The 23,073-nt window shown below is 38.3% G+C and overlaps 4 protein-coding genes across 9 annotated transcripts in view; 2 read left to right on the top strand and 2 right to left on the bottom strand.

The window, feature by feature from the left end:
• The window catches only part of phf21aa (PHD finger protein 21Aa), a 29,940-nt gene extending 26,306 nt beyond the window's left edge, over nucleotides 1-3,634 (top strand). For all 4 annotated transcript variants that reach the window (XR_014605198.1, XM_084107385.1, XM_084107383.1 and 1 more), the window contains one exon: nucleotides 139-3,634. Coding sequence is in view for 3 of the 4 variants with exons in the window: in XM_084107385.1 (XP_083963511.1) it covers nucleotides 139-723 (585 nt within the window). In the remaining variant the exon portion in view is untranslated. The remainder of the gene's footprint in view (nucleotides 1-138) is intronic.
• LOC311078537 (ras-related and estrogen-regulated growth inhibitor) lies at nucleotides 3,578-8,199 on the bottom strand. 2 transcript variants are annotated; one of them, XM_084107386.1, is made up of 7 exons: nucleotides 8,022-8,199; nucleotides 7,738-7,815; nucleotides 7,593-7,649; nucleotides 7,344-7,417; nucleotides 6,180-6,327; nucleotides 5,661-5,754; nucleotides 3,578-4,661 (listed from the first exon to the last, which is right to left on the bottom strand). In XM_084107386.1, coding segments are annotated over exons 1-7 (642 nt in total). In that variant the 5' UTR covers nucleotides 8,023-8,199; the 3' UTR covers nucleotides 3,578-4,471. The 2 variants fall into 2 exon arrangements, with proteins under 2 accessions (XP_083963512.1, XP_083963513.1); XM_084107387.1 differs by having other exon boundaries at nucleotides 7,738-7,830; nucleotides 8,022-8,155.
• Nucleotides 8,200-9,086: 887 nt separating this feature from the next.
• harbi1 (harbinger transposase derived 1) lies at nucleotides 9,087-11,795 on the bottom strand. The gene is made up of 3 exons (XM_084109883.1): nucleotides 11,739-11,795; nucleotides 10,576-11,264; nucleotides 9,087-10,475 (listed from the first exon to the last, which is right to left on the bottom strand). The coding sequence occupies exons 2-3, from the start codon at nucleotides 11,243-11,245 to the stop codon at nucleotides 10,099-10,101; spliced, it is 1,047 nt and encodes a 348-aa protein (XP_083966009.1). The 5' UTR covers nucleotides 11,246-11,264; nucleotides 11,739-11,795; the 3' UTR covers nucleotides 9,087-10,098.
• A 165-nt stretch (nucleotides 11,796-11,960) lies between these two features.
• On the top strand, nucleotides 11,961-22,975 carry atg13 (ATG13 autophagy related 13 homolog). Of its 2 annotated transcripts, XM_084107379.1 has the most exons (18): nucleotides 11,961-12,200; nucleotides 13,516-13,596; nucleotides 13,705-13,785; nucleotides 13,889-14,008; nucleotides 14,131-14,177; nucleotides 14,292-14,432; nucleotides 14,948-14,988; nucleotides 15,082-15,178; nucleotides 15,274-15,372; nucleotides 17,541-17,634; nucleotides 18,438-18,536; nucleotides 18,925-19,020; nucleotides 19,175-19,314; nucleotides 19,442-19,529; nucleotides 20,698-20,775; nucleotides 20,858-20,971; nucleotides 21,656-21,784; nucleotides 22,159-22,975. In XM_084107379.1, the coding sequence occupies exons 2-18, from the start codon at nucleotides 13,528-13,530 to the stop codon at nucleotides 22,234-22,236; spliced, it is 1,611 nt and encodes a 536-aa protein (XP_083963505.1). In that variant the 5' UTR covers nucleotides 11,961-12,200; nucleotides 13,516-13,527; the 3' UTR covers nucleotides 22,237-22,975. The 2 variants fall into 2 exon arrangements, with proteins under 2 accessions (XP_083963505.1, XP_083963506.1); XM_084107380.1 differs by lacking the exon at nucleotides 18,438-18,536.
• Nucleotides 22,976-23,073: the final 98 nt, after the last annotated feature.

The following is a 23,073-nucleotide window of genomic DNA, read 5'->3' as shown; positions in this document are numbered from 1 at the left end:
GAATCCTTAAGTTCATATCATCCACTTGAAATTACAAATCTAAATGTGATGTTAATTCATCCCGTACCTCCATAACTATATAATGGTGAGATTTTGGTCGTACGAGTCAGCAGCACTGTGTCCTCTCTCCCTTCACAGAGATGTATGGACAGCAAGAACAGCGTACTGGCCCAGCAGAGAGAGATGGAGGCTTCGCTTGAGAAGATGAAAGGGCTGGTGCGTCTGATCAGAGGGATCCAGTTGTCTCCCTTCATCTGCCCTGGGGTCATGGCTAACGGAGAAATGTCCCACAATGGAGCTTCCAAAGCCAGCAGCTCCAGTGCGGTCACCACAGACACAAACAACAACACAAATACCGCAACAAGCTCCTCAGAAGCTATGGTTATAATTAGCCCCCTCACAAACACAAGCGATACCTTAAACCAGATCGCCACTAATAATAACGTCGAGGCTGAGAGCGCAAAGAGCGATGAGGGCAGTGAGGAGAGCGCACAAATCATCAGCACGTCCAGAATCAGGAGCGAACCCACAAATACAAACGCCGCAGCTTTCAGCAATAACAGCAGTAACCAGGCAGTTCCGAGTACCAACGGAACCACGCCCACCGGGGAGGAGAGTACAAAAAAACATAAGAACAATAACAACAGTGACCTCAGCGTCATCCCACAGGGCCTCCTCGGCCCGATCGTACCCCTCACAGAAGTGACAGAGGGGGTAAAATAGCATTGACCACCCCGCAGCAGTTGGGGCCTAAAGCGTGCCAGTTAACAGTGTTGTTGTTTTGTGTTGTTGTTTCATCTCTTGTATCTATGAGGGAAAGAAAATCCATAGTGCCATTTACTACATGCAGGAAGGAGGTTCCTAAAGTACCAGCAATGTGTATGCTAACGTATGCACACCGAAAAGATTTCTACAAAGAATAATGATATAGAAAAGAGTAATAAAATTTAAAGATATCACACCATTGTGTGCCTGATACAGTTGCCATAGCACCTCTGAGTGGGAAAGCTTCTGAAGGCTGGATCGGGTAAAGGTCTCGTCCTGCTAGATGAGTAGTGCAGCTTCCTATCAGGTCCTGTAGCTCTGATCTAAGACATAAGATATGACGCGTCGAGGAGTTTAGTATCCGTTTTGTCTGTGAAACGCAGCCGAGGTGCAGTTGTTTCGTCTAGTTTTCTGTTGTAAAAACAGGTTCTTTATCACACTGACAGAAATACAGGTCTTCCAGGTGTTCTGCTGGAGGTTTAACTATTATCATTTGCATTTGTCTACTTTGTGGTGTTTTTAAAAACCCGAAAACAACATTTCTGTAAATAAGTTTTGCTATTTTTACACATGACCTTATTTATAATTTTCTTCTTTCTTACAAAAATAATTCTGTAGTTCTGTTCTGCCAAATAACCGATGCCACAGGGAACTGTTCTTTTATGTTACTCTGAACATTAAATAGATATTTAAGAGTAGTAGAGTAGTATTTGTAGTGTCAGTCCTGAAGTGTCTGTGAGGTAAATTCTGACCATGCCTTATCTACTGACCAGATGTGATTTACTGAGTGCGCAGTTCAGGCGCAGTCACAGAAGGGAATGATTTGAGACTTCTCTCACGTCACTCTCACTCCATTTCCACATTCAGAAGACTTTTTAGGGTTTTTTTTTTTAGTTTTAGTTTTTTAACCCAGACTGTAGCAGGGGTCTCATGCCTTGTCCAACGACTTACGAGGAATCATGCAGTCAGAAATATCCCGTAAAACCGGTGTGCCAGTAACGTTATGCTTATGGGCCAATTTAAGGGCTTCTGTTCTGTATCGTTTTAACACGCATGGTGTCACTTTACTTGGTGATAACACTGTTCTGTAAACCTGTCCAAAAGCACAACACAGCAGGCGTACGTTATACGTGCCTAGCGCAACTACTTCACCATTGTCTCCTAGGGGCTGTTCTAATAACGCTTTACTTTCGTTACATTTTGCATTTCTCCAACGCTCTCTCACCGCTGTATATTTCACAGTGTGTGACTGCACATGAACAAGCACAGACAAACACTTGTAACACCTGAGATACAGCCGCGGTAGCTTGAACACTGCATCATGTGCCAAGATGACACTTCCATAGTGTTTTTAAAAAGCACAAGAAATAATTCAGAAACAGTGGTGTCGAACACACAAGGGGTGCGTCGCTTTTGATAAAAGACAGAAATATCTACAGTGTTTATATCTTCATTTCAGGTTTGTGAGTGTTTTCAATGCTGAACATGCAGCTCTGGCCTGCAGTAGCCTCTGTGTATTGGTTGCCTTAAGTTCTATAGACTATGTTAGGCTGTTTCATAGTAGTGTTATGACTTGTCTGTGTCTTAGTCAGTTGTCCGCAAAACGAGTGTTTTTTCCCCTTTTCCGTAACAGAACCTACTTTGTCATACAGTGTGTGATCATTCTGGTTGTGTTAGTGAGGACAGTGCCTGCGCTGCCTGTAGTGAATCTGAACTCTACACATAAGAACTCTGAAGTGCTTATGTCTTTTAACAATACACAAAATGAATTGCTGGTGTGTTCGTTCACGTTTTTATGAAAAGACTTTACTTTTAGTTAAAACGATTCCATTACAGTCTGATGATCTTGGGTATCTGTCCTTCATTTTATATCGCATCTGAGTTTTCAAGAGGATACTAGTGCTGAGAACTACTCTTACCATCTCTTTCTACGGCAGAAATAGGAAGAGTAGTATGCGGCTCCGGATTCAGCAAATGGTTCAACAGTCACAGAAGTATTCACACATTTTGTCTGATGAAAGTTAAGAAGTATTTCATCACAATTGCGAAAATTCCAAAGTACCATGCAGAGAAGCTGCGTTCTGTTTGGTGGTTTAATGGTATGTCAGGTTTCTCGGTGCATTTAAAAAAAGAAATAAAAGGGAAAAGAGCCCTTACACAAATGCTCATCCGATGTGACATTTGCAAATGTCATCTCCTTGTCTTTAGGGACAAGAATCCTGAGGCCAGATGTGGCTAGTAGGACTCACAGAGCTTCTGATGAGATAGATGGGAATCTACTGTGTCTCCACATTCATGTTCCTTACACATAAGAATTGGGTATTGTGTCCTGAAGTGTGTGAAATCTGATTTCCTCAGATATTATAGTGTTTACCGAGAGCTCAGGCTTTTGTTCATGTTTTCAACACGCATAGTAATGCTTATGAAGAGTCACATTCTTACACCTCATGCTGTTACCTCATTCAGGTTGATGAAACCCTCAAGTAAAATCAAGGATAGATTATTGCAACGTGAAAGTATCAGTGCTTAATCTAATGTCCTTTACTATAAATTAAAAACACAATTTACATCAATTTGTTGTATAAAATTGTCTAGATTATTTCATAATGGTTTTTTGAAAGGGATGTGTATTGCTCTTTTGTTTCATTTTTTTAGTTTTCTAACATTTTTGTATGTTTTGTTTCTTAATCTTGTGTGTTGCCTGATGTCTGTTTACCTTTTCTCATAGAATTCAAGTCCATGTGTAAGTTATTTGAATATATAACTTCATGAATTCTTTCTGTTGAGGAAGCTGGTTATTACTGGAGCATTTGATCAATTTGTATTTATTTATTTTTACCATTTTTGCTAAATAAAATTGTAAATTAAATAGTCTGTTTTTCTCTCTAGATGTGTTTTACATTGAAGCAACAAATGGATATTTTAACACTTATAACCACAATAAATTATACAAAGATCAGCCATACTGTAACCCATTTTGGAAACGTTGTTCTCCACAGAGTGAATTGTGCACGCTGCCAGAATATAGAAAGTCTAAAAACAGCTGCCTAAAATGGAAAACATCATATAATTGGTTCTGTTCCCTCATGACATTTCAATCTCATAGAGGCACATAAGAATGAAATTGGATCAAAACAGCATCAAAATACCAGGTCACAAGACATAGATCATCTGCCACACATAGATCATGGCGTTTTAGGCACGACTTTTTAATGCGAGACAAGAATGAATCCAGTGCCTATAAATATGCATTTATGAGTTCTCACACATAAAATGAAATTTAAATACAGAATGAATGTTGCACTGAAAGGCCACTACCTACAGTAATAGTGATGCAAAAGCAGTACACTGAGCTCAAGTGGTCAAATGAATCCTTTATAGACTCTCTTAAACCAGTTTAATGCACAGAGAGTGGGTATCAACATTGTTTTTTGGTCCGACACATCAGCTTCTGGCTCAATCAGTGGCAAAAGTTTTAGTTGGGACTACCTGTCATTGTTTAGTGCTGCCAGTGGCACATACATTACACACTGCACCTTTAAAAAACACTGCTGCTTATTGCTGTCTGACATAAACATACAAACAAACACTGTCCATTACAGTATTTGGACACCCAAAAGGCACTTGTTCTTCTCTGAAAGGTAGTCATGCCCGCCAGGACACAGCACTATAGTTGTCGGGTCTGAACTGCAGTTAGCCCTTCTTGTCACCATTGCATGGTTTTACTCCGTGTGAGTTTGTTTTTGAGCGCATGTCTCATCTGCAGCATCCGTGAGCGCTTGTCCATAGCCAGCAGGTGTCGCTGAAACTCCTGCCGCACTTCACACACCAGCTGCCCGAACACAGCCTCCACTGCTGAAGTGTCCTCTGCTACAGACAGCTCAAAGAAACTGCACCTACATCACCAGTGAAACCTTAACTTTAAAACCTTCACATCCAAATAGTAAGTGACGTAACACAGGGCCATTGAAGATCATCTAATAAGTGTGCTTAGAATTTTGACTGGTAGTGAATTATCTGGTGGGTGGTGAAGTGGTTATCTTATTTATTATTATGACAAAATTCTGTAGTAAATAAATTGTCCCTTTTAATTTTGGAAATTGTGAGTAATCCATGGAGTGTATAGGAATTCATTGTAATTATTATAATTAAATATATTTATATTATTGTTAAATATTATTATGAAATATTACTAACTAAATATTATTATTTTGCCCAAAAAACAAGGTGAGTGAATATTTAATTGGAAATGCATATGGGTCATTCTGTCATTTTGACTTGCAGTAGTAATACAAAAATTTAAATTTACATTTACATTTACACTGCTGTTCAAAAGTTTTTTATGTTTTTAAAATAAGTCTCTTCTGCTCACCAAGACTACATTTATTTTATTAAAAATATAAAAAAAGAAAAATATACTGTTAAATATTATGACAATTTAAAATAACTGTTTTCTATTTTAATATATTTTAAAAAGTAATTTATTCCTGTGATCAAAGCTGAATTTTCAGCATCATTACTCCAGTCTTCAGTGTCACATGATCCTTCAGAAATCATTCTAATATGATGATTTGATGCTCAAGAAACATTCATTATTATCAATGTTGAAAACAGTTGTGTACAATTTTTTTTCAGGATTCTTTGATGAATATAAAGTTCAAAAGAACAGCATTTATTTGAAATAGAATCTTGGGAAAATTTGAATCAAAGTAATAAAATTACACTTTTAAAAATACTATATATTCACATAGAAAACAGCTGTTTTAAGCATTTTAAGCATTCTAGGGTTAAACTATTCAGTTATATTAACCTTACCTATATTTGTACTTCATACTATCAAAATATCTTACTATCATAAACCTGTGCAGTTATCAGTGAGAGCAAAGCGTACTGACCTCAGGTCCGAGGCTAAAACCTGTCCCTCATCCGTCCTCACCACTCGGCCGTTCTCCATGTCACATTTATTGGCAACAATGACTGTTGGAATATCTGGAAGACACGCAGAAACATACACAGAATGAAGTAATGGATGATGTAGCTCTGAAGAAGAACAGACTACCATTAAAATGACAGTACCTGGAGATGGATGGTATAATAAAAGACTGCAGTGTTGTGATACTTTCTCTCTCTCTTTATCTCTTTCCACGTATCTATCTGTCATTAACAAACTCACACTCACAGACTGCAGTGTACTAGGCTATATTAAGAGTTCATGCCTGAGGTGAAATCTCTGAACTGAGACCAATTAAGGCAGGCTGAGTCACACCGAGGGGATAACAGCGCTATTCACTAGTTGGAGGGTCCGTACACATAAACATGACTGCTCGAAAAAATGCTAATAACAGAACATTGTTACTGTTTGTCCACAGTCACTATGCTCCCAGAGTGATCATTCACAGTCTGATCGGCCTTACCGTGCGTTTGTTTAACGTGGTCAATCAGTCTCTTCAGGCGCGACACAGCCTCAAAACTGCTGCGATCCGTCACGGAGTACATGATGAGGAACCCATCACCCCATTTAATGGAACTCTCCAGAGAGGACACAGCAGGTCCTACACACTCCTGAACACAAACAGATTCACACATTTGAATAGTTCTTCATCTCCTGCATGTGAGTGAATGTGTGCGATGCAGTGAGGATAGAGATGACACACATCTAGACTTTCACAGATGTGATTGTGAAGGCAATTCTGGAGGACAAATGATGTGAACTAAGGTCATAACTAAATGACCTAAATCCCCAGGAACTAAATTCCCACAAACCAAAACCTCCTGCTTCTCAAATGGAGTTCCCAATCCTGGTCTTTGAGTCCCCCCACACTGCAGATTTTGTCATTATCTAAAAGGATAGTTAAGGCAAAAATGAAAATTATGTCATTATTTACTCACCCCTATGTTGTTCCAAACATTTATGACCTTATTGGGACCTGTGGAACACAGAAGATGATATTTTGAAATTTGATATTTTTGTCCATATAATGAGTCAATGGAGTGCAAAGTTATTTTGGACCCCACTGTCTTTCATTGTATATAAGGGAAAAAAAACTCATACAACGCTTCAATGTAGTCTATACTGTATGGACAGGAAAAAAAAATTGTGTTCCGCAGAAGAAAGAAAGTCATACAGGTTTGGAACGACAAGAGAATGTGTAAATGATTTTTGGATAAAATATGCCTTCAACACACCTTATTTATATCATCAGCTCATAAGTACTGGGTGTGTCACATAAGGGAGTCATCCAAAATATCAGACCCACTACTCTACTGCACTCACACAGATGGTAATGCTTCAGCCTAATCCTATGAATTAACATGTGCCGCTCTCTATTGTGTAACATGATCAATGGCAGGCAGGCTGTTAAAGCCGCTCCACCAGCCTGAGATTCAGCACAGCAGACATGAAAGGAATGGAATGGTTCACAGAGTCCTGTCTCTCATCAGCCGTTTGACAAGGCAAGATCATCCTGTGGATAAACATGCAAGTAGAACAGCACGCCGGCAGATGCACAGTCACAAAGAGATGGACCCTTAATAGGTAAGAGCCAATACTGTAAGATCTCATCTCAAGTACACTGTACCTTATTAACAGTGTCTAAAATCTCCAGCTCAATCGCCTCCTTCTCCACGATTTTCTGACACCTGTAGGTGACCTCTGAGACACAAAAAGTATAGGCATGTCATATGATGCACAGAACTCAACTGCAATGCAGTTACACAAATGTATACAGCGTGAAAACGGCTATATTCTGTTGCTTTACAATGATAGGGGAGGTATGTTTTCACATGGTCAACAGATCATCAGTGTTTATGTATTTCATTTGTGTTACCCCTTTTATGTTCATACTCTCCAATAAAACGCCTGGTGATGAATCTGACACACAGAGCTGGAGTTCAAAAGAGAAAAACAGTTATTACAGTCGTCAAGATATAGGATATATAATCATTGAACCCAATAAAACACTGCAGTGTTACCTGTCTTCCCACAGTTATCTCTTCCCAGCACAACGAGCTTCGCCTTCAGCATCTTCCGTACAGACTCTGACATGATCACTGATAATATTATATCTAAATAGTATTAATACTCAGGCAATAAATGACCGCAGCCAATATATGTAACAGGTATGAATTTTCCCTCGGGTTAAGCGTGGCTAGACATGACAGATAACTGCGACATAGATGCAACTCTTAATCTAATAAAGTTAAAATACAAGGCTATTGTGTTAAAGAATGAAACAAAGCCTTCCAGAAATACTTACTTTGCTCCCGAAAGTTCCCGAAAAACGAGCAGCGCTTGACTCTATATCATTGTGTTCCAGTGGAGACTCTTGTGGAGCTCATGTGCTGCAGATTATGCTGCTGCTGCGCTCTCCGGATGTCTTCTTTTAGTAATGACATTAAACACACACACACACACACACACACACCGGACAGCACGTCATTGTTCAGCGCGGTCTCTCTACTTATTCCACACATTCATCACCGGGCTCGACTGCGAGACTCATTAAACAACCATCTGATTTATCGCCTTTGACAGTCGAGCCTCCGGAGCAGCGGTCTACTTGGTCTTGCCGCCAACAAAACCATTAATTAACACGGGCTAAAATTAAAAGCTTTATATTCTGGCTTTGGGTGCTCGAGCCCCTGCCCTTTTTCAAAATTAATCGAAAGTGCCCCCCTCAAACAAATATCAATGATATTATTGTGGTCAATAAAACAAAATGCATTTTATTATAATTAACATGACAATGTGTACTTAACTAAAGTAGCCTAAATTCACGTTTATTTTTACGTGTCTGTCTGAGGTGCCGTTGCCAGTGAGTACGGAAGGAAAAAATAAACCAAACCATTTTTAAACTTCTTCTTCTTCTTCTTTTTGTTTCAATAATCAAAGATAGTGTGTTGATTCAATAAAAATATTTTCATATTCATTTCAATATTCACTCATATTTTAAAATATTCCATAGTTCATTGATGCCTGTTTGTGTTATTATATAATACACCGACCAATTTGTCATCTGGCTCAACAAGTTCAAATTTCATTGAACAATGAAGTGGAGTGGTAATTTTCCAGTCATTCAGGAATCGTTACAGACGAATAAACATTTATGAAGCGATCTTAATCTGCGTCGTTGAAACAATGGATGTTAATTGATTACAAAGCACTGCACAAAACCAGCACCGAAAGTACTTTAATCGTTAGTATTCAAGTCACTTGTATTTAGCCTATGTAAGTTTTATTGATACACCGTTTACCATTTGAAAACTATCATAAAACTACAGGCCTATTGTGTGAAGTGTAGGCTGACAACAACACGCGAAATGGTGATGTGATAGGACTTTATTATATTAACATTTTTGATAACTATGCAGCAAGCAATAGTATATAATCATAGTACAGTACCGGTCAAAAATTTGGACACATTACTATTTTTTATGTTTTTTAAAGAAGTCTCTTATGCGCTTCAAGCCTGCATTTATTTGATTAAACAATTATTATATATAATTTATTTCTGTGGTGCAAAGCTGAATTTTCAGCATCATTACTCTTCAGCAGGGGCGTAATTTGTGGGGGGGTTGGGGGGAGATAACCCCCCCAATATTTAAATCTATGCATTACAACCCCCCCAATATTTATACCATGATCACATGAAAAATATGCAGACCCAAACTTCAACCCCCCCAATGTTCAAACCAAATCTACGCCCTTGCTCTTCAGTGTCACATGATCCTTCAAAAATCATTCTAATATGCTGATTTATTATCAATGTTGGATACAGTTGTGCTGCTTAATGTTTTTTTTTGTAACCTGTGATACTTTTTTCAGTATTCACTGATGAATAAAAAGTTAAATGAGCTGAGCCGCCGTTCTGTCATAGAACCCGGAAGCGATGCACTGTGTGTTTACAATGTCAACAGGGTAGGAGACTAACACAGAAGAGAAGAAATTGTTGAATAAAGTCGTTTTTTTTTTTTTTTTCGCACAAAAAGTATTCTTGTCACTTCATAACATAAAGGTTGAACCACCGTAGTCACATGAACTATTTTAACAATGTCTTTACTACATTTCTGGGCCTTGAAAGTTGCAATGACGTTGCTGCCAATGGCTGGTTCAGAAATCTCTCGGATTTCATCAAAAATATCTTAATTTGTGTTTCGAAGATGAACGAAGGTCTTACGGGTTTGGAATGACATGAGGGCGAGTAATTAAAGACAGAAACTTCATTTTTGGGTGAACTAACCATTTAACAAAAAAATGTTTGTTTTTTTTGGCACAGGCAATGGCATGTGTATTAACAATTAAAAATAATTAAATGGTGAATCCCAAATTCCATCCTAGCTGAAATTATTTTGGACAAGTTCCTGTCGAACTCTTAGAGCCTCTGGATCAACAGTGTCAGTGGGATCGATATCCTCCCCTGATTGGTCCGTAGCCTCAGTCCTCTCAAAAGTCCAGGCATCAAGGCCGGACTGCAGGGAAATATTATGTAGCACGCAACAGGCCTGGATGATATGGGAGCATTTTTCTGGGGAATACTGCAGGTAACCCTTTGCCCCATCCAGGCACCGGAAACGTGTCTGAATGGCTCTGAACGTGCGGTCCACAATCTCATGTGTCGTTGTGTGGGCCAGGTTATAGCGGTAGTCAGCAGGAGACTCTGGACTCTGTACTGGAGTCATCAGCCACTTCTTTGGAGGATAACGGTTGTCACCTGGAGGCCAGAGACAGAAAACACATTGACATTTTCACATGTAAACAATACCATAGAATTCTTTGGGAATGTCAAGAAAAAGTCTCACTCTGGGTCTTACCTAAAAGCCAGCCTTCGTCATTGTCTTGCTCTTCAAACAGCTTTGCCACACTGGACTGCTTAAAGACAGCTCTGTCTGTCAGACTACCTGGCCAATGTGTCTCAGCGCTCAGCAGCAGTCCTCTGGCATCACATACTAACTGGCAATTGATTGAGTGAAATCCTTTTTTATTTACATAGGAAGAGTCATCTGCATTGGGAGCTTTAATGGCTATATGTGCACAGTCCACTACTCCCATGACATTGGGAATCCCTGCTATTCTGTAAAACTCCTCTTTCGACTGCTGCCTGGTGGCCTCATCCCTAGTGAAGCCAATAAACTCTGGTGCTTTCTCAATCAGAGCTTTAGTGACATTAGACACACAACGACTCATGGACGCCTGGCTGATGCCAATCGCATCTCCCATCTTGCTCTGGAAGGACCCGGTTGTGTAGAATCCCAGCGCTGCGAGTATCTGAACATCTGGACTAATGGCTCGTGACCTCTGTGTCCGTCTCAACAAGCTGTCCTTTAGTAGTTCCACCAGGTAATAAATGAACTCACGTGGGAAGCCGAATGTTGTCAGTAGAAATTCATCCGACACCGTATCGATATCAAATCGATCCAGTGTTTTGTGCCCTCGACCATGCAGCAGCAGGTCACAGTCTAAGATTGCAATAGAGATTGCCATTCCACACTCTCAGGAAGACCTATGGACAAATGGCACATGTGAATGAATGTCAGCGAGTGTCATGCAATGCCGTGTCAATACCTAAACCATCCAACACCCACATACACTTGGCTACTTTTTAATGATATATATTAATTCATAACATTCGCAGTTCATAGAAAAGCAAATGCTACGGGAACGAAACGTGCTAAATGTTTCTGCATGCACCGCTGCATTGATTTCTTCAGTGCGTGGCTGCTAACAGAAGCCTAGAGCCTATCCATTCCAAATCACATATTTTTATAACAGCATTTATCTCAAACTGAGCTGGTTAAATCAACCAGTTTGTCGCCTGGTAACCAGCACAGTACAGTATTTTACACAAAAACGAACGCAATTAATTCTTGATATTAATTATCTCCCGGTTAATAAATTATCACACGTTGAATAAATTATCTATCTAATCGAGGACCACAAATGCAGTGGAAACAGTGCGAATGACTAAAAACGTTACCAGCGCCGGTGATTGTTTGTGTACGCCGACATTGAAATGTGACGCCACAGCCGTAACAAATTTCCTGTTCACTATTTGCATTTTCGATAGTTGTATTCGTTACTTTTGACAACAAATTAAGAGCGGGGAGATGCATATTAAAATATACCATATTATATGTGCTATTATAACAATTACAAACAGTTATTAGATGTATTTAACCATTTTTCACTAAATAACGAAAGTGGTGTTGTTGAATCGGTACATGCCACACGTCATTCCTGACTTAGCCAAACCCAAGCAAAATAAACAAAAATGGGGCGCCCGTCAGTGTGTGATGTTGTGGTGCTACGATGTGATTAATTGAAAATACAGGATCGTTTAGGCTGCATTTTACCGTTTCACACAATCAGCTACGGTGAATTGCACCGTTAACGTCACACTCTGCGTGTTAACAGTTGAATCTCCACTCTGTGATGAGCTGTAAGTATGTGCGCGTGTTGTGCTAAGGTGTTAGCATTGACTGCACAGACATTCAGATGATTGTAAACAACTTGAGATGTTTGGCTGTCGAAAACAAATAGCGAGTCTGCTGTTTCAAATCTCTACTCGGATGAACTCACTGTCAGTTGACATTGATTGTTATAAATCTGTTTTTGAAGAGAAGAGTGCTGTTGTTATTGTTTTCTATTGAGTAACGTTACATGATTAAATGCTTAGAGGCGAGCTGTCAGAGATGTGACAGTAATGACACTAAGACATCAGTGAATTCGTTTATTATTACTATTATTAAGGTGGGATGGTGCAAAAGATGACCCCACCACCATATTGTTTTTTTTCCTTTTGACTATACATGGCACACAATCCCAACTCAACACATTTGGTAAATGGCTATGCTCTTTTTCATGTCATCTGAATATCAACATTTTTAGTCAGTCGAAACAGTTTTGAGGTTAACTGATCGAATTTTATGTCTGTGGAAAGTAACGTTATTGATCTGTTATCATTGTAGTAGTTTTTGTGTCTTTGTTAATGAAGGAGTTGTGGACAAATTAATGTTTTTAGATTTGTGGAGTATAAAAATATAGGCTAGTTTTTACTTTAAAGTGAAAAGATTATTCTGCCCTCAGAACAGAAGAACCTAGTGACATATTATTATTATTATTATATAATAATAATGTAATAATAACATTGTTATATTGTGTTTATTCAGTAATTCCACAAGTTAGATGTTCATTTCAGACATCTTGGCTATTCATAAAACCTATAGGATAAACTCATTCAGTTTGAATTCAGTGTTGTTATTGACAACTTAAATTAAAATATAATCAATTAAAAATGCATTCATGTGTCTGTTATATGTAATCGAATAAACTGGGATTCTGCTTTGTCTGTAATCAGTTATTCTTCAGTTAAAATAGAATAGATTATTTAGTATTTTACATTAATGACACTATCTCACTTTAATCTATATTAAGCAAAAGTCATTTATACATTCTGTAAAAGTTTACCTGTGGAGTGGAGTAAGATGGCCTCTTTGAATAATTTATATTCATTTCCCTTGATAACACTTTGGCTGATAAATTGATAAATATCTGAATATGTTCTGATTTAAAAAAAAAAGTAAATGTAAATGTTTTTTTTACATTGTTCTTAAGGGGACATCTTCCCCTACTAATTGACTTGACTTTTAATTATGTGTGTTATATACCTTTTCGATTACTGTACTATTATCTGTCAAGTATATCAGCTCTTCCTCTGTTTACTGAGAAAACTGTCTTTCGTTTGTATGTCTTAGGCTTATGCGACAATGGATAGTGATCTGAGCCCACAGGACAAGAAAGACTTGGATAAATTCATCAAATTCTTTGCCTTGAAGGTGATTGCATTAAACAATACATTATTAGGTTTTGTTGCATCCATGAAATCTGGTCTCCCAGTCGACACAGAGTGATGATGTACTTTGTTTTACCTGTGTGTCTTTCAGACGGTGCAGGTTATAGTTCAAGCCCGACTTGGAGAGAAGATCACCACTTGCTCATCTTCATCACCGACCGGTTCAGACTGGGTAAAACACGTTCAGGATGCTCCCTTTACAAAGAGCCCTGTTTTCTTTACATCATAACTAACATGAACTCTGTTTGTCTGTGTGTCTTTATGTTCTCTCTCAGTTTAATCTGGCAATAAAAGACATCCCTGAGGTGACTCATGAGGCAAAAAAAGCTCTTGCTGGACAGCTGCCTGGCATCGGCCGATCCATGTGTGTGGAGATCTCCCTCAAAACCTCAGAGGTCTAGTCTTAGTTTTTGTTCACTCTCTGTATAATAACAGTATTATGATAAACATGAAACAAAATGTTTAACATGCCTAAGATTTTTACTTGAGTTTTAATAAGTTGTGTTTACCAATGCAGGGAGACTCAATGGAGCTGGAGACATGGTGTTTGGAAATGAATGAAAAGTAAGCACTCTGATCCCCTACACATTCAGATGTCAACTGCTCTGTCCTCTGTGTAGAGGTTGGTACATTAACAACATATACCGGGACATAACTACGGTTTGGATTTTTTTCCAGGTGTGATAAGGACATTAAAGTGTCCTATACAGTTTATAATCGGCTGTCTCTGCTGCTCAAGTCTTTACTGGCCATCACAAGGGTGACACCTGCTTACAAGCTTTCGCGTAAACAAGGCCATGACTATGTCATACTCTACAGGTACTCAACACACTTCCTTCAATGCTCCACAAAGCCTCATAATAATACATGATTTCATGCGGGGAAAACATGTCCAATCAGATTTTGCTACATTTCTTGACACTGTTATTGAACTGAATTGAATCAACAATGAAGTGACTTGAGCTGAATATTATTAAATGACACAACTTTGCACTTGTTTAACTAAACTGAAGCTGAATACCAATTGTGAGCTGAATAATGACACTATAATCTTCTGTAGAGCTGCTTTATATTTGAACTGAGTTCGTTTCATAATTACTGAACTCTGCAACAATCACAGTGTTGAACTAAATAAAGAATAATAACACTATTCTTTTTAGAGCTGCTTTACAGCTGAAATTGTATTTGTTTAATAATTAAAGAACTTTGCAACAATAATACAGTTATTTCTTGTTTATTACTGTGAAGCTGCTTTGAAACAATCTGTATTGTATAAAGCTCTATATAAATAAATGAATTGACTTGACATTATCTTAATAATATCTCTTTGCTAGGATCTATTTTGGAGATGTCCAGCTGACAGGTCTCGGGGAAGGTAATACTGTGAGGAGCAAAATACTAATAAATCTTGTGTAGATATTCTGCAGAGAGCTGTGTATTTGTTCAGATTCTTCACGTCTCTCCGCAGGGTTCCAGACAGTGCGAGTGGGTATTGTAGGCACTCCCATAGGCACCATCACTTTGTCCTGTGCGTATCGCATTAATTTGGCCCTCATGTCTTCAAGGTATGCATTACAGCTTCCCGTATGCAACACGTTTAAAAGATTGGGCATTCTGGTTATTGTAGTTTTGTGCTAGATGTCTTTGTGTTTTTTCACAGGCAGTTTGAGAGGACAGGCCCCATCATGGGTATTATCATTGATCATTTTGTGGAACGACCCTTCACTAATATGGCACACATGCATCCTTGCAGTTACAGGTGTGAAAACTCATAGTACTCTACTGTTTAAAAGTTTGGGGTCAGTACGATTTTTGTTTTACAATGTTACAAAAAACTTGTACAATTTTATAAAAAAAATTATATCTCATATAAATGCTGTTCTTTTTAACTTTCTATTAATCAAAAAAAAAAGAAAATTCCACAAAAATACTAAGCAGCACAACTTTTTTCAGCATTGATGATATAGCAGTATAGAACCGTATACTTTTTCAGTATAGAAAAATGTTTTTTTTACATTTTGTTTTTACAGTAGAAAGTTGTACAATAGAGCTATGGCCTCGTTTACACTGTCAGTGAAATGTGACCCAATTCCGATTTTTTTGCTCATATGTGATACAGATCGGATGTGTTCTATGACAGTGTAAACAGGAAAAAAATGCATGCATTCGGATATTTCGAGATCGGTTTCAGGCCTCATTCATATGTGGAAATAAATCAGATATAAATCAGATATGTGCCAATGCAACTGTCATGTAAACAGGCAGATCGGATTTTCTGAGGCATTAGGCAACGTCTTTGCAGTTTAATGATGAGAGAAACCACGACGCGCTTCTGCAAAGGGACGGATGGCCCGACGAAACTTCGTGTCGTCGTAGGAGAGGAATGTGGACAAACGTTGACACAACATATCAAAGGTTGGCTTGCTCATCCAAAAATTTCGGGCCCACTGCTTCTCGTTAAAGCCCGCCACAATACGCTCCCACCAGCCCTGAGATATGCACAGGCTGCAATGATTAACGTTACTGCTGATTAAATTAACAGGACACTTCACCTAACCTTATTTTATTTCATTTTTATTTGATAGACTCGATTTAGTCTTTAATGCAAAATAATAATAATAAATAAATAAAACATTTTATTTTGAAATTTGGTATTTCATTATTTTGATTAGGGTTACACATACTGACCCTGTTAAGCTGAATAGTTGAACTGAATGACATTTGAATAGCACTAGGCCTATAACATCATAAATAAATAAATAAAGATAATCTTTTATGCCTAAGATTGTGTGTGCAGAGAATCTATTATTATATGCAAACAAAGGAGGTCATAATTTAGCAAATTGTTTAGAATAGCACAGCAACACAATCATAAGACATTCATTTCAGCTGCTCATGACAGCTGAAAAAGAAAGGCAGGCCAAAAAGGCAAGAATGCTGAAAGTAAGGGTGCGATTGATCTGGCACTGATCGTTATCAGCCGATAGGAGTTAAAGCAAAAATAAATCTTTTGACTGAAAAATTTTCCTCGACCAAACCCCATTCCACAGCCTGTCACACACCCAGTTTAAGAGCAGTTTTTTCTTCTTGTAATCAAGGGCGTAGATTTGGTTTGAACATTGGGGGGGTTGAAGTTTGGGTATGCCTCCTTTTCATGTAATCATGGTATAAATATTGGGGGGGTTATCTCCCCCCCCCAACCCCCCCACAAATTACGCCCCTGCTTGTAATTAGGAGTATAGTGAGTACATGCTTTACCTTCACAAATGAAATACTCAAAAAACATTTGCATTTAAAGAAAGCACTTTTCGTCCTCCTCCGCCTCATAATCATGGTGTTTGGCGAACTTCACATATATTGCAGAGCTCAATCATACTTTGCATTCGTCCATCTGTGCAAGGTAATTTAACCCTTTAAACATGCGTGATGTTTCAGATAGTATGGCAAGTGTGAACACATGAATCGGATATGGGTCACAATTGAAAGAACGTGTAAACGGACGGTCAAAAAAATCAGATATAGGCAACAAATCAGAATTGGGCATCAAGACCTGCAGTGTAAACGAGGGCTTATGCATATGGGGATTGTTTACATCAGAGTGCGCACGTGTTTTTCGCGCAGCACGTGTTTTTTTAAGCGGTTGATGGAAAATAAGCTAATGTGCGTTCTAAAAATCTAAATTCTGATCTATTATTTTTCACGGTATTTTGAAGTGCCCGCGATAACAATATCGTACGTATTCATTACCGCGATTTATTGCATTACCGACTCCAACACCGGTGTTGACACGCGTCAATGAACCGGTGGGAAAATTTCCTCACCGTCACATCCCTAGTTGGATTTAAACTGTTAATAAAGGTGTCTCACTTCAACGCACTGATAGTACAGAGATTCAACTGCTCTCTTAACCTCTTATTTCTCTCTTAGGACTCCTGGAGAAGATGAGGGAGGGACTTATGCAGGAATAGAAGACTCTCAGGAGGTGTGCACCACATCCTTTTCCACCTCCCCACCATCACAGGTAATGCCGTCACTATCACCTACTCATCTGTCCCATCAAAAGTAACCCTTTACCACCATCTTTGTGCAGGTCAAGCCTCAATACAGGTGCAGTGCAGCCTGTCATTTAAGAGATTAACTGTTAACCTCTCGTAATGGATAAGCTGTTTTCATTCACGAGTCTCATTCTGTGGTTATCATTCTTTATATGTGATTATGATTTTTTTTTTTTTTTATTCCTCCAGTCACGAAAATTATCTGAGACGGCTGTGTAGTAAAAATCTGAAGTGTTTCCCCACCCCCATTGTTTGGTTAGACTGGTGTCCTGATTAGTGTTGTTATTGTAAACTAAAAATAAAACAAATAGTTTTCAGTATTTGAAAAAACTTAAAATAGAATTGTTGCCTTGGAAACTAAGTGAAATAAGTTGAAGCTGAAGTACTAAAATCACTAAAACTGAAGTAAAAATAAAAGTAAAATAGTTTTTTTTTTTTTTTTAATGAATAAAAAGAAAAAAACTTAACAAAATAACTAAAATTAAAATGAAAGTTTAAAAATAAAAGCTATTTCAAAATATTACTAAATATTAAAATAGTATATGAATAATACTAAAATAACACTGGTCTTGCTGTACTGTGTGGTATTGCAGGGTTCAGAAGACGAATGTTAACAGTCAATACGGTCATAAAATACCATTTATGTGGCCATAGCATCAGATTCTCTCTCTCCCCATTATCTCTTTCTGTGGTAGTGCTTTCATTTCTGTTGCCCTTGTTTTTCTTCCTTTCTCTCTCTCTTTCTTTCTTTCTTTCTGTGTGCATGTAGTGTGCGTGTACTGTAAGTAAGGCACATTTTAAGACACCTAAGCCGGCTCTGATGGCCACACTGAAGGTTCCCCTCATGGGGCTTGGCATCTCACAGCAAGTGAGTCCTGCGCGCGTGTGTGTGTGTGTGTGTGTGTGTACACGCATGCAGCTGGTAGAATAATTGCAAAGAGTGTGTGTGGCCTGGCCCAGTAACTTATATTCCACTGCTTACCCTTCATAACCTCGTATAACCTTTTAATTAAGAGGGTTATACAGTAATAATACCCATCCAAGAGATTGTTTGCACACTACAATCGCTGCTGTCTTCTCCTTGAGCTCACCTGCCTGCTGTTTTATTTGAATTATTATTGTGTTTGCTCTGACCGCTTCTCTGTTCCCTCTTGCTCTCTGCTCTGTAGTGAGGTTAATACAGGACCGGACTTTAAAAGGGCTTTTAATCTGACATTTGACTCCCATTGTGACATGAATCTCTCTCTGTCTCTCAGCTGTACAGCTCTCGTCTGTCATATCAGACTCCTGCCCTGGGAACTGTGGATTTGTGCCATCCTACAACTTGTACTGCTGCTGTACATCCTCACCAGGTACGGCACACACACACTGTCCTGACTTCATGCCCTTCATCCCCTCTGATGTAGACCAGCTGCTGGGAATTACTGCCTACAGAATTGTGTGTGTATGTTTGTGTGTCATTCTGCCCTGACCAAGGTGGCCATGTGTTTTTCTCTACCTAATCAGATGGTTGTGCCGGGTAAAGAAGGTGGAGTCCCTCAGGTGCCGGCTCAACCTAATCATGGCACTGCAGCTGAGCACGGTCGTATCCCATCATGCCCCACTGGACAGTCCCATCAGCCGGCACCGCCCACATCCTGTGGCAGGTAAGAGTGTGAAGAGATTCTGTTCAGTACTGATTTTTTTATTTGTCAATTCAGCAAAGTTTGAATCCATGTTTGTGTGTGTGTGTGTGTGTGTGTGTGTGTGTGTGTGTGTGTGTGTGTGTGGTAGCGAGGTGAAGACTGTGTGCCCTTCTGATGCTCCAGAGACAACCTTCACCAGGAAAGTTGGAGCTTTTGTCAACAAAGCCACCACACAGGTTAGAATACACTTACAAAAACTATCAGAACATTCCATCATCAATTAATGTTCTTTGAATTTATTTAAATGTTTTCATATAAAATCTTTTTCTGCGTTTACATGAACTACTGATTTGTTTAGCATAGAATTACCGTTTAAAAGTTTGAGGTCTGTGAGGTTTTTATTGTTTTTGAAAGAAGTCTCTTGTGCTCACCAAGGCTGAATTTAATCCAAACTATATATTAAAAAATACATTATTACAATTTAAAATAACTGTTTTCTATTTTAAATATTTTCATTACTCCAGTCTTCAGTTGCATGATCCTTCATAAATCATTCTAATCTGCTGATTTGCTGCTCAAGAAAAATGTATTATTATCAATGTTGAAAACAGTTGTGCTGCTTAATATTTTTGTGGAAACTGATACTTTTTTCCCCACAATTCTTCGATGAATAAATACAAATCTTTTCTTAAATTAAAAACATAAATTGAATGCAACCTTGCTGAATAAAAGTATTCATTTCTTTTCAAAAATTGTACTCACCCCAAACATTTTAATGATAGTGTATATGTTAAGCATGCCTTTTTTTAATATTCATAAGCCAAGACTTGCTAATAACATAAGTATATGATATATAAAATGTTACTGATAAGTGCAGTATACACAGAGAATAATGCAACTTTCATGTTTAGTGAGAGGTAAGAAAATTGCATTTGTTTATTTATTTGATAGGGACAATGCATGTTAATGAACATTAGTATAAAATACAAAATGTAAATAAATTGGATTATAGCAACATTGCTAATTAACATCCATAGTCCCTAGGCAGGTACATACAAGGACACGTACTCAAATATACATAAAACACTAATAGACAAAAACTCCAAACACATTATTTAAAATGTCTAAGTAAACTTTTTACACATCTGGTTCAACATAAGCCACTTTTTAAGGTGATGTTTAATATGTAGAACACTGTCTTATTGACTGCGGTAAGCTATTCCAATAATTACTCCCTATTACAGACAACTTTTTGTTCAAAAGTTGTTTGCCTAAATGGCACCTCGCAATCCCCTCTAATGTACCAATGCCACATGACCTAGTACCAATGCCACATTCATTTAACGAAGGTGGGCCAAGCCTGCAAAATGCATTCTGACGTGTTGTGTAAATGTGTTACTCCAGGTGACGACAAACAGTCTGGATCTTCCTTTTGCTGCGTTCGCTCCAAGAGTCTATGACCTGGAGGAGAACGACCCAATGGTATACTTAAGCAAACCCACTACATGTCCTTAGCGTGCAGCTGCGTCCTCCACTGTCTCTTCATGTTTTTCTCTGTTTGCAGGTGCACCCTCCTCCATCCCCGGCCCCTTCATCTCCTTTGCAAGGCAGCCTGCACTCAAACAGCTCGAGCCACAGCGGGGGACAGCCACACGACGACTTTGTCATGGTTGACTTTGTAGGTGCACCACAACATGATATAAAAAAAATAGTTTTTCATACTTTCCTCTAAAGATATTGAGAGCTATATTGCAGTGAGCACACTGAAAGGCACAGCATTAGCAAAACATTGAGTGAATGGGGACTGATCAGCATCATTAGAGAGGTTTGACAGCAAAAGGGAGTTTATCAAGCCTTCACAGATCAGAGATAGTGATCCAGACATGTCAATAATTCATCTGAAAAGAAGCCTAGACTCTGACCTGAGAGAAAGCTCCAGATGATTGATGTTTAATAAATCTAAAGAAGACTTTACTCTTCTGTATTTTTATTTCATAAGTACAGTGTTAAATGATGCAGTATCCCACGCCAAATGGACTCCTTTGAAGCTAGTGAGTGTTGCCTCAGAGAGGCCCAAAGAGACCTGCTTGAGTCTGTTTATGCATGACAGACCATAACTGTTTTGATCAGAGCTATTGATTATTGAGCTAAAAATCAATACAAATGTTACTAGAGAGAGAAAACCAGAAAATACCATCTTGTTTTGTGTGGGCAGCTGGGACATGAGAATTGTACTATGAAACCAACTGTGTAAACAAGCAAGTATTTATTTAGTCAAACCTTCTTAGAAGTACAAGGTAAAAGACAGATATGGTTCATATTGTGTTTAAAGACCAGTTCTGTGTTTACGTGTGCCGAACAGAAACCAGCGTTCTCTAAGGATGACCTTCTGCCAATGGATCTAGGCACTTTCTATAGAGAGTTTCAAAACCCTCCTCAACTCGCAAGCCTGTCCATCGATGTCAGCGCTCAGTCTATGGCTGAGGACTTGGTGAGAAACAAACACATATTCGCGTCACAGCACATTCTGAACATTTTTGCAGTCTAAATGGGACAGGATGACCTTAAAGCAAGAAAGGCATGTGAATATACATAGGATAGATTATTTAGCACCAAACCAGGATTGGTGTTAAAATCATAATTGAAAAAATGTAATTGTGTGGATATTAAAATGAAGAACTATTAAATAATTGCAAGTATCATTTAAGTGTAGTTCTTTTAGAATCTGTATACAAACTATATATACTGTAGGGTGACTGATTTAGTAGTATGATGTTTTAACATCTGTAACATTGTGATGTGTTTATAGTTAAATGTTTGGTAAAGTGAATGTATTTGAATTTGTATATGAATGTATTTTTGCAGGACTCTCTTCCAGAGAAACTGGCCATTTATGAGAAAAACATTGACGAGTTTGATGCATTTGTGGACACCTTACAATAGAACAGAACAGAGATTGCATCCTTCACAACCTCTTTACTCGTCCTGCTTCCTTCACTGAGGCGTCGATCTTTTCATTTACAATGTTTTGTGTCAGTTTTACAATCTGCAATGGTCTATAAAGAGAATCATCATTAAGGGAAAAAAGTGAACTGGGGTACAGTGTAAGATGAATCCACTGGCTTGGTGACAGCATCTGTTAAAGGAAGAGCAACATTAATTCTCCCACCCGTGTATTTATTAAGATAGCAGAATTGTGTAAGTAATGCTCACTGTAATGAATGTATAAACCTGTACCAGCCTTTATTTTTGTTTTGCTCATAATGACAACACATCCAGCACACTGACTAGTCACTGACGCAGATTTCTGAAGTCTTTACAACATTAGTGAGGGAAAATCTGAGAATATGTCCAGTTTTGTTTTATAGGCTTACACATGAATGACACTACAGTGAATATTGACAACAGTGAATTGTGAGTCTGTCTGCTTACCTCCTTCCTGTAAAAATGCATTTGACCATACCTTTTCAAACTTTCTTTAAGTAGGGACAGTTTATCATTACTACTTGTCAGGTCTTTGAATGGTGAGGAATGTTTTTTCTTATCTTTTTTTTTTAAAGCTTATGTTGGCAAGTCACTAGGAGCTGGACCTTCTTTAATTATTTTAAGTGTCATCGTTCTCCCCCTCACTTTGTTAAGAAGGCATGTAAATGTTGTGTAATAAACTGATTTATTTCACACAGCCTATTTTTTTCTATCTCTGTCTCTCTCTCTCATAAATCCTGAACTGGTCAAAAAAACATCGCGTCTCCTTGAGGCAAACTTCCAGTTTCTTTAGCT

The sequence above is a fragment of the Abramis brama genome (genome assembly GCF_963993115.1).
Source record: "Abramis brama genome assembly, chromosome: 3".
NCBI classification, from domain to species: domain Eukaryota; kingdom Metazoa; phylum Chordata; class Actinopteri; order Cypriniformes; family Leuciscidae; genus Abramis; species Abramis brama.
The sequence above is the reverse complement of the archived record's forward strand: the minus strand, read 5'-3'. Positions and strand labels throughout refer to the sequence as shown.